The sequence below is a fragment of the Orcinus orca genome, chromosome 13 (genome assembly GCF_937001465.1).
Source record: "Orcinus orca chromosome 13, mOrcOrc1.1, whole genome shotgun sequence".
NCBI lineage: Eukaryota > Metazoa > Chordata > Mammalia > Artiodactyla > Delphinidae > Orcinus > Orcinus orca.
The window spans coordinates 32,665,405-32,677,154 of NC_064571.1; the positions used below are offsets into that span (position 1 = coordinate 32,665,405).

At 36.8% G+C, this 11,750-nt stretch overlaps 1 protein-coding gene across 3 annotated transcripts in view; it reads right to left on the minus strand.

Annotated features, from left to right (window-relative positions):
* GMCL1 (germ cell-less 1, spermatogenesis associated) overlaps window positions 1–11,750 on the minus strand; it is a 45,689-nt gene extending 33,939 nt beyond the window's left edge. For 2 of the 3 annotated variants that reach the window (XM_033400431.2, XM_033400430.2), the window contains exons 1-6: window positions 11,239–11,750; window positions 8,240–8,363; window positions 6,337–6,433; window positions 5,141–5,238; window positions 2,681–2,793; window positions 1,652–1,717 (exon numbers count right to left, since the gene is read on the minus strand). In XM_033400431.2, coding sequence (XP_033256322.1) covers window positions 1,652–1,717; window positions 2,681–2,793; window positions 5,141–5,238; window positions 6,337–6,433; window positions 8,240–8,363; window positions 11,239–11,498 — 758 coding nt within the window. In that variant the 5' untranslated portion in view covers window positions 11,499–11,750. The remainder of the gene's footprint in view (window positions 1–1,651; window positions 1,718–2,680; window positions 2,794–5,140; window positions 5,239–6,336; window positions 6,434–8,239; window positions 8,364–11,238) is intronic. The other variant, XM_004277028.3, reaches the window with a different exon arrangement.

Sequence of the window (11,750 nt, forward strand, 5' to 3'; positions counted from 1 at the left end):
CCTCTAGGCTTAAGAGAATTGCTTAGTCATAAAACATGTTTTTATTACTGTTAAGGAGATTAAAATCAAGAAATATGTGTTAGTTTAAATTTAGAATGGAAATAATATCACTAGCTGTTTTCTTTTCTTTTTTCCTTTTTCTTTCCTTCCTTGAAGCCACAAAAAGCCAGAAGAGCATCTGCGGCTTTAAGATGACCACTATGATTTATCTTCCTTTTGAAAAAACTCAACGAGAAATTATAAAAGAGAAAAAGTGTTTCTAATGACTTTTTAAAAAATAAATTTATTTATTTATTTTTGGCTGCTTTGGGTCTTTGTTGCTGTGCGTGGGCTTTCTCTAGTTGCAGCGCACGGGCTTCTCATTGTGGTGGCTTCTCTTGTTGCAGAGCATGGGCTCCAGGCACGCAGGCTTCAGTAGTTGTGGCACATGGGCCCAGTAGTTGTGGCTCGTGGGCTCCAGAGCGCAGGCTCAGTAGTTGTGGTACACAGGCCTAGCCACTCTGCGGCATGTGGGATCTTCCCGGACCAGGGCTCGAACTCACGTCCCCTGCATTGGCAGGCGGTCTCCCAACCACTGCAGCACCAGGGAAGTCCCCTAATGATTTTTAAACCAAACATACTGCAGAGCTTTGTTTATGCCTTGATATCATTAGGTGATGATTTTTTGGTAGAATAATGCTTCTCAAACTTTTCTACCAAAGTACCTCTTAAGGGCAGAGGAAAGGAAAGGACCCAGGAATCCAGGAGTAGGCTAGCCATAAGAATAACATTTCTATTAATTTTTGTATTTCATCTTGTAAATCCAAAGAAACTTAATTCTCTCTATTCCACAATGTACTTAAACATAAAAGTGTTTACTTCTCTCCTACTCCTCCCCACACCTCCCCCCAAAAATCATTAAAATTGACATCCCAGTAAGCTATGCAATGTTAAGGCTTTGGTTTTGCATATTTCCATCAGAATGCCACACATTCCTAGGGACATTTGTACCCTTGTCTCAGAAGCACCACTGTCAAGGAACTGCAAGCCTGAAAGTGACTGCATAGTCTACTGGCCTTTAAAAGTTCATTCCCACTCTGAATTTCTCAGACCCAGGGCAGATAAGTCATCTCCATTATTACAAATAAGCTCCTAGAGGGCAGAGACCATGACATAATCACCTCTGCCTCCTTCGCAGCCCTTAACATAGTACCTTTACACACAGTAGACATTCAGAAATTATTTGTTGAAAGAAGGAATAATAAGCAAACTTAATTCAAAAGACCAACTTAATTGTGAATTTAATTTCACTAAGCTTAGCAAAAAGTTTAAAGCAATTTCCTCAAATGTAATTTCTCAATGGGAAAAGATGGTTTTTAAAATAAACTTTTAGATTCTCTAAGAGCCCAGCAAAAGTGAGGTAACCCTTTTTCTATAGTTTTATAGCAGCAATGAATTTTTACATTAAAATTGGTTAAAGGAGTATTCATAATACACATTGTATCATTTACAACAAAGAAAAGAAATTTGTGTAGCATTTTTTCAATTCATGATGTAGTCAAGATACCTTTCATTAAATTGTTCACTTTTTCATAAGCAATATATTTTTACTTTATACAAAAATGTCTTGCATATTAACAAATGATAATAAAGTTATTTAAAATTCAAGTACCTGAGTTCTTTAAAAAGTTCAACATTCTGGTGAGTCATCAGATTGTTTAGAAGCCATTCAAGGCACCTGAAATTAAACATGGAATTATTACATTATACATCATGTATCTATGATTTATTAAGTAGTACTTACAGTTAAAATTAAAAAAGAATATTAATCTTTCTAGGACATGCGCAAATTTTTAAATTTAACAATTGGAAAGTTAGTATTGTTTTTGTCAGCAGTTAGTAAGGGAATATTCCCTTTATATTAAAAAGAGCATTTCTAATTAAGAAAACCTCATTTTCAAGTTTGTGTTAAATGGTTTATGAAGGGGTTTACATACTTCTATTACCTTCTTTATAATTTGAAAATGGGTACTGCAATTCTCAAGAATTAAAAACATTGCCAGTAGTTGCACTGATATACAGTCAGCCCTCGGTATCCGCGGGTTCTGTATCCATGGATTCAACCAACCGAGAATTGGAAATATTGGAGAAAAAAAAAATAATTCCAGAATGTTCCAAAAAGCAAAACTTAAATATGCCGCAAGCCAGCAACTATCTACAAAGCATTTACGTTGTATTTGTAACTATTTACATAGCATTCACATTGTATTAGGTATTTATAAGTAATCCAGAGATGATTTAAAGTATACAGGAGGATGGTTATTTGCAAATACTACACCATTAAATAAGGGACTTGAGCATCCGCAGATTTTGGTATCCACCCAGGTCCTGGAACCAATCCCCTGCGGATAGTGAGGGACGACTGTAATGACTATTATGCCTACTGCTTAAAAAAATTTAATAGAGATGTGCTGTAAAGAGTGGCCATAGTTTTTATAAGCATGTATAACCCACCCACAATCACAAAGACCACACTTTTGAGGAATTTACTAAATAGTCCAAATGTAAAAACAGACCTTTTATAACAAATTCTATCCTCCCTTTTTTTTCTTTCTTTTTATAGCTATACATTCTCTTAAGAAACCAAAGCAGCCAAATTCCCTAAAGCAGGATAAAAGGAAAAACAAGAAAGGTAACTCACTTTTTCTTTACAGAATCCAGTCCATAGGTCCCTGCTGATGTGTAATAGCCACATACGGTTTTCACATTAACTGTTTCCTTCATTGTCTCACCACACTGCTGTATTAAACCATCCTGTAAATATAAATAAGCACTGGAAAGGCCCATTTCACATGGGAAAAATAAGCTCTGAATATGTGCTTTTACATATTAAAAAGTAAAAAAAAAAAAAAAAAGGAAGGAAGAAAGAAAGAAAACTCATAAGTGCAGCAAACCTAAGTCTTTTTATAAGTCCAGTAAAAATACCTAAAAAAATCCAACAAGTATTAAACTAAATACTTGGAAGTGAAAATGGAAGGGAGGAAGTAAAAGCAGGAAGACAGAGGTGAATATTGCTATTCTCTCTTTTCTGTCCTTCCCCTCTCTGGGACCTTTGCAAATTTAAGCAGCATTCTGTCTGTTTTGCCTGTTCTTTTAAAACTAAGACCTCTTTATATAGTCAGATGACCAGGTGATGGGCTAGGTAAGTAAACAATATGAATCATCAGAAAGTTTTTATTAGTTTAAAACACCTATCAATACCTAAGAAATACACCTAAAACAAATATATTATTGTTTAAAACTTACAATGAATTTTTAATCTAAAATGTTTATATGGAAGATTTCAAATAGCTAACTTTATTTAATATATGGAAAGGACCCCGTCATTTTTTACTCAAATTTCTGAGATATATTCATCATGCAAGTGTATTATTGTTAAGTAGTTAAATCATACAGATAATGCAGAAAGTGAGTTAAGAACGAAACCAAAAAAGGATTAAAAGTTAAAAAATAAAGTATAATTATTGGAAATAAGTATTGAAAGGATCAAAACATTTATAAAAAAATCAAATCACCTCAGCCAAGGATATTTAGCAAGCTATTAACTAATACTTAAAATAAATCAGTATATAAAAGTCACATAAAAAGAAACAACTTTTTAAAATGATCAAAATAAAATGTTGACTCCACTGTGATTTTACACTTACCTGGAAGCCATTCTAGACTCCCTCCCTTTCCTTTTAATATCTCATCTGTCACCAAGTCCAGTGGATTATCCCTGCTTAACCTCTCCGGTAACCAGTTTTCCTCTCCATGCTTTTTGCTACTACCCTCATTTAGACCCTCCCGTGGATTACTGCAATAGGTTTTTTTTCATTTTCTTCATATTTAATGGAATGTACAGTAATTTTAATATATCTAGTATAATTCTCCTAGATGTGGCAACAAATTTTTAATGTTAATATACCTTGAGTTTTTTTCTCATCATTATTTTTCTAATTTATTTATTTTATAATTTTTATTGGAGTATAGTTGATTTACAATGTTGTGTTAGTTTCAAGTGTACATCAAAGTGAATCAGCTGTTGGTGGGAATGTAATAGGTTTTATACTCATCCTTCCTTCAGTTCATCCTTCACACTGTTCCCAAAGCATTCTGAAATATAACTTTGTCTTTCCCCTGATTAAAATTTTCCAAAAGTACTTATATGTAAAGTCTCAACTTCTTAAAAGGTATTGATTGAGGGGCTTTCGTGATCTGGTCTCTGCCTCCCTCTCTCGAACCCTTATATTCTGTGCTAGATCTATGTTCCACTCAGATTCTCTAATCCTCCATTGTTTCATATTTCTAGGTCTTAGCTTTCTGTCTGAAATGTTCTTTCTTCCCCTCTCTTCTTACTTCACAAGATAAATACATTTTCAGTTTTTAAGGCTCAACCTCAAACACAACTTCTTTCTTTGACACCAACAGGTTAAACCAACCACTTTGTGCATCCACTAAATCCTACAGAAAGTTTACCATCACATCTATAATATTGGACAGCTCTTACTTTACCTTTGAGTCTGTATATCAACCCTCCCTCCCCCACTCTACACACTCATTATATTGTGAGCTTCTTAAAGGTGGGGATTATATCTTTATTTACCTTTGTATCTCTATGCCTAGCTTGACACACTGCTCAATACACTTCTGATGAATGAACAAATCTGTCATTCTACCAATAGATTATATACATTTAGGTGGTTTACACACAATTATTTCATAATTAAGAAAACATTTACATAGTAAGCACTCAATGTTTCCCAAACCCATGAACTATATGAATTAGTAATAAGCCACCTGCTTAAAACAGTCAAGATAAGTTATTAACGAACAGAAATCTGTAAATGGATTTAAGACAAGTACCTTCCTTCCACATTATAGTCATTCTAAGATATCCACACAGAAATAGCTTGCATTCATTTTACATAGGCATCGAGACCGTCTCATTTGTAATAAACTGCTTTTCATTAAACATTTTAAATGACTTATCATGAATGGAATATTTATACATTTCATTTAAAAGTTATAAAAAAGCTAAGTTTTATTATGGTTTTTGGAACAGATACCTTGAAACAAAAATACAAGTGTGATCCTTTTTTTCAGTACTATGCATACTTACCAACTGCAGCATACTAGCTGCTGCCAAAATGGCAATAACTCGACTGGGCTTTATTAAGACATCATCTCGATACAATGACCCAAATGCCACCTGCAGTGCTTAAAGCAAAAGTACACAGGTAGAATGAAATAACAGTTATAGCTGTAAGAGTATTACAAAAATAACAATGACAGTCTTCATACACTAAGACATATGTCTAAATCTAGTAGGTACAGAAAAGGATAAGATTAGTATCATTAATTTAACTATTAGTAATGGTTATGGATTGATGGTGCTAATTTAATAACAATGTTATACATTTCCATCTGTTCTACCAAATCATGCTGGATTTTTCTACATCTAATCTTGACATTAGTTAGTGGTCAGAATTAAGACACCTTTGGAAAAAGTTTTATAAAGATATCCCTGAGTAAACCAATCATTAAGTACAACTACACAGACCCAATGATAATCTTAACCCTGGTGCTTTCAGTGCTTTACCACTGGGGAGTGTGGAAAAGCTCCTGGTCCTATGCATGCCACACTCTCACCCAGCTGCCACAGCTATTTAAGTCTGTCCACCCTTTTCTCTACTGCCATTCTCATGCATGTCCTACATGGTTTGCTTTATAAATGTTCCTTTCTGTTTGCCTATGAGGTGAGTGCTGGGTACTTCCACTTCAACTATCAAAGACAGGAGCAAGAGCACTAGGACAGGAGTTAGGAGACCTACAGTCTGATGTAGGCTCACTAAACTGCTCTGAGACCTAAAGTAAGTCTCTTAAATCCTCTGGACCTCAGCTTCCTCATCTAAGGTCCTTACAGCTCTAAAACAATACTGACTACATGATTCATATACTTATTCCCAGAAAAGGTCTTCATATATAGGGAATAATCAATGAATAATATTTATTGGCTTATTGTTTATTGGTCATACTTCTCCTTCCTTCACTCTACATCCTCTATATCCCAGGCAGATATATTTACAAACATGAAGTAAGCAGATTGATAAGGCTGACATGACTAAATAGATTAAAGATACTAGAACAGAACTGATAAACTCTGGAGTAAATTAATATAAAGTTGTCACCTTAGGGTGTTAAATGGAGCTTTTCTCTAGCCAACAAAGTTAGAAGAAAATATTTATTTTCTGTGAAAAGAATACAAAGTTTATGTTTTTATGATTTTTGCATAATAGTAATCATGGTGGCGGTTACCTTCTATATCAATATTCTGGTCTGGAATCTCCAGTTCAATAATATTCATGCTGGACTCCTTCCATGAACCACTGAACATACTAGAAAAGTAGCCAGACTTAAAAACAAAAACAAAAAACACACTTATGCAGTACTTTCTGTCTTCCAAATTATTTTCCCATTTCTAACTCTAAGCAACTATACTATCAAAACTAACGCATCATATTATTTCAAGAGAAAAACAAACTGCCAGATAGGAGAAAAGAAATTAAGATAAGGACACTCATTAGGCTTATCAAAATACTTTAATTATTGAAAACCAAACCAAATTCTCGTATTACTACCTGAACTGACTTCCTATGTTACTATTTGAACCAACTAAGCTTTTTACTTAGTTGAACAATTTCTGAGTATATTACATGAATATGTTTTCCTTTTCAATAGCATTCTAAATTCAAGCTTAGAAATTGTATCATATATTTAAGTCTCTCTCATAAACATATAACTACACATAACGTGGATACAAAATAATATACTGAGGAAGAGAGAAGAGAAAACTAAAAGCTGTTGAGTCCTTACTCTATCTCAGTGGCTATAAAGGGTCCAGACCAGTCCCAAGTCAACACTAATAGGATGATCCCCAAGGAATTAGGGAAAATCCAAAGTTTAGTTTTATCTTATAAAAAAAATTCCAGAATGAATCTGAATTATTGGAAAGACACCAGAATGGATGAAGTCTTTAGTTACCTTCTAGGTAGCACCTCCCATAACTAGAATTACTTTGGAACGGATCAAATACTACTAATTTTTTAAAATTTACTGAGTATGTAGTTTAAGGCACTGTGAATATAGCAGAAAACAAAACAGATGTTTCTGTCCTCAGGGGACTTATAATTTAGCATGTGTCTTGCACTATGATCAATCCAGTTTCTCTTGAGAGGGAAAGCCTTAACAGAGGCATTTTCACCCTTGAATTCACAAAACTGCTTTCAGAGATCAAAAAGAAAGATATGGACCATGTCCTCAAGTTAAGACCAGTATTCTGATATAGTCTCTGGGGTAATATAATGCAAGCCAAAGTAAACTTGTTCAAAAAAATTAAATAAAAAACATGATTAAAGTGTAAGAGAAAAAATTCCTTTCAAATGCTTCTATTGAAAAATCTTATACTATACCGTCTTACCAGTAATTACTGTCATATCATGAAGAGGAGAGGGAAAATATAAGCTCCATAGGATAAAAAGTGAATTGTTCACTGTTCTATTCCCACTGCCTAGACCAATGACTTGAAAACAGATTTGATGAAGGAATAAATGATTAAAATATTTGAGCCATTAGAACAACATTTTCTTTTATTTTGAAAGTCTTGAATCTTTAAAATGGGGTGTCTGATAATAATATTTTCACAGAAATCAAACAGGTATATCAGCTAAATGACTTAGTCCATATACTTTTTTGGTTTTGGTTTTGGCATTTTCTAGGAGAGAGGGAAGAGTAAGTGCCAAGAACTTTCCATTTACATTCAGTCTTAACTACAAAGCAACATTTCAGCTGAATTTATCCAACTGAAATAATCATATACAAAATAAACAAATTCAGCAATCCTAACTTAAACGTTGAATGGTTTTTCCCTTTTTGTCAACAGAAGGCACCGAAATAAGTACCTTATTGGAGTAATGACAAAAAGGTTGGTATGACAATGAAAACTCAAAATCTGTTTTCTAGACCAAACTAAGTTTTCACTAACAATGTTCACCATATCTCTTACAAAACAAGACTTTTCATCAGACAGGACTTAAACAACAAATGTTCATGCAAAAGATTACTGTGAAATGCAATGAGAAAGAACAAGACTTATAAGAGTGTGAGTTGTTTTAAGTGACTACCTTGGTTACTCAAATATATAGAAAAATAAAATACTTACTTGACATAAATATATTTTGTGTAAGCTCCACTCCTCTCCTAGAGCACAAATCTTAATGTCACTGTTTTCACCATTTAAAAATAATGTTTGATAAATATATTTGGATGTACTCTTCAATTTTTTCCTGTTAAAAGAAATGCAAACGTTACATATATGTAAAACTGTATGTTTTACTGATTTTGCATGTAACTCAAAATACTCCTTTTGCTCAATTTCTATTAAATAGAACCAATTTGTCCACTGTATAAAAAGATAGAGGGATATTATATATTCAAACGTGCTCATGTATGAAAGGGTACATAAGAAACTAATAATAGTGGTTACCTGTGGGGTACTCTATTCCCAAGAGGGGGAATAGTGGATACATGGGGGCAGCGTGGAAGAGAGACCTTTCACTATACAGCTTTTTGCAATTTCTGATTTTTGAACTAAGAGAATTACCTATTCAATAAAGAAAAGTCAGCATGGTGATTTTTGCGTATTTCCTTATTTAGTAACCAGCACTATGGATGATGTAATACAGTTGCAATAATACTGCTATGCAATTACAAAATGAAGAACAAGAATAAAAATTTCACCCTACACAAGTAATTTTAAAAATAATTTACATTTAATCTTATTTTAGTATCGAACTATTCTTAAACTCCTTAAAATGTCTTTTTCCCCACATTGGACAAATGGTTTGCAGCCTTAGACCAAAGGTTTTCAAAATTATGCTCAATGGAGAAGTGTCTTAGGGGCCACCAGGGAGAGTCGAGGTGTGAACTCTGGGCATCCCATCTAACTTCAACCAGAGCAGCATCATATATTATATTTGTAAACATCTTGGATTTGTGCATAAGATTTAATTTAAAGGAAGAATTGTTATTTTTGTTTTGACAATCATTGCTCAAGATGGTTCAGTAAGTAAGCAAAGCCCTAGGCAGAGACTGATCAATATCTTTTATATTCCTGGCCAATCCTGATAGCTTTCCTAGTAAAGGTGGGCCTGGAGGCCAAGGCTTTTCATGGAGCTGTTAGTTGAGGTGGAAGTGCACATGAGACAACCTCAGGAAGCATATTAGTGCCAACATACAAGATTTTCTAACACCTTTCATCCATGCTGAGCTGAATAAACTAGGCATCTTGTACTGATACAACACATACTAGACTCGGACATGCATTTTCCAACAAAAATTTGCTTTAGAAGCTTTCCATTCCACTCCACTCATGTAGTTCAGCGGTTGGCAAACTTTTTCTGTAAAGGTCTAGACAGTTAATATTTTCAGCTTCGTGGACCAGACAGCCTCCAAGCTAGTTTTGCTGGCACACCAGCGGGCAGTTTCTCGCTTGCCAGTCTCAGCCTTCCACATCTTAGCAAACTCCATTACCATCCAGTGGGCCACAACTCCTCCAACATCTGAATCTCAGCTTGGGAAAGGTGGTCCTAGCCCAAATTTGTTCCTTCCTTGGGTATTCTGTCTCAGTCCTAGAAGTAGTGACAGCTCCCTATGTCCTCTATTCCTGTATTTTTTAGAGATCTCTTTACCTTAGTAACTTACCTTTAGTAGTTAATCGCTTGTTACTTCCTAATAATGGTTATATTAAACTTTCCCTGTTCAAATTACTGTGTGATTTCTTTGAAATGGACCCCGGACATATATATTTCTATAGTGACACTGAATGCAAGTGGTCTAAATACTAATTAAAAGACAGAGATTATCCTATTGGATTTTTAAAAAATCAAGACCCCACTAAATGCTGTCTACAAGATACTTAAAGACACAGGTTTAAAGGGAAAGAGTGGGAAAAGATGTAACATTTAAACACTTATCAAAAGAAAGTGGCAGTGGCTATAGTATCAGGAATGTAAATGTCTTTACATTTTGTAAAGATAAGGGGAGCCAATTCATCAAGGAGTCCTAATATTTACTGAGTGCTTCCATACCTGGCACTGTGCATCGCATGCATTCTAATATTTGTCAAGTCCTATAAGGCAAGTATTAGTATCTCCATTTTACATATGAGGAAATAAGGCTATTAAGTGCAAAGTACAGACTAGAACTCAGAATCTGAGCTCTTAAAATACTAATTCTCCAAAAAGGTAACTGAACAGTTTGGAAGTGGGGGTCCATTTTTGTAAATATAAACATTCATACATAAAACTGTATGAAGGGATTTATAAATCAAACTACTAACAGAGATTGTTTATGATACTCTTATTTGACAATAAATATGTAACACGTGTAGCATAAAATTTTAGAATCTTTCAAAGTTTCGTTTAAAAAATTACATCTATGTGACCCACTGATGGCCTTTAAAAAAAGATGAGCAACCGGATTTTTTATGTGAAAATTTATTCCACTTATAAACTACATTTTAGTTCACAAGTAAATATTCCGTTTTTCACCTCTTCTAAAAAAGGTTAAGCAAGCTGCCTTACATATATCCACGGTCAACGACTTCGAGTACTAGAGACGTTGAAAGACTCTGTTCCTAGTGAGGAACAAATGTACACAGTACTGATAAACTTCACCTGTACAGGGAGAGCTCCTGTTTGTAATCATTTCCCTTCCACTGTGGACCGACAACAGGGGAGCCCACTTCAGAGCCTAAATTTACGTGTCTTGGCCCATAGAAGGCAGCCGGATGCAAAACATCTTATTCTACTGCCACCCACTCAGAGAGGACCAAGGTGTATTACGAAGGGCCAGCCGGCCGGCCCTGTCTAAGGTTTAATGAGGCGCAAGCTGTAGCTTGGCGTTTCTCAGTCTCGTCTTGGGGCTGTAGCACCACCCTGGCGGCGTCTGTGGTTTACAAACCAGAATACCGAGCGTCTCCCCAGGTGCTCCCCATCCGCCCTGCCTCGGACCGGCTCCCAGGTCTACCCCATCAAGGGCACGTCCGCTCTTCACAGGCTGGGGAGCGCCGCAGCCCCCGAAGCCCCCCGGGCACCGGACTCATCCCCAGGCCGGACCGCGGGAGCCGCCCAACAGGTGCGGGCGCGTCCCCCCACGTACCTTCGAGGGGTGTTGAGGAGTCGCTGCTGCTCGTCCCCTTCCTCCTCATCCTCGTCTGTCTCGGAATCGGGGTGACAGGAGCAGAAGGCCTCTCCGCTCCGCTTGCGCTTACGGCTGCCCGGACAGTAACAGAAGCCGTGGGCGGCCGCGTCGCCAGCACTCTCCAGCCTCCGGGCCGAGCCCCCAGCCCCAGAACCCGGCTCCTGCTGGCCTCGGGCTCGCCCCGGCTGGCGTAGCACTCGGCTGCTCAACGAGCCCATGGGTCACGGCTCGCCGACACTTTCAGGGAGCGCACCTCAGGGAGTCCAACGAAAACGGTCTCCCGCCATGGCCCGACCACCACCGCCGGCCTCCACGTAGCGCGCGTGCCTACACCGCCACCTTCTCACGCGCAACCCCGACCGTTGCGTTGGACACTACCGCCTCCATCCTCCGCCACGCCCACCGCGTCTCGCCGCGCAGCGCGCGCGGACCTCAGGACCTTGCCCCCAGACTTTCGCAATAAAGCGCGG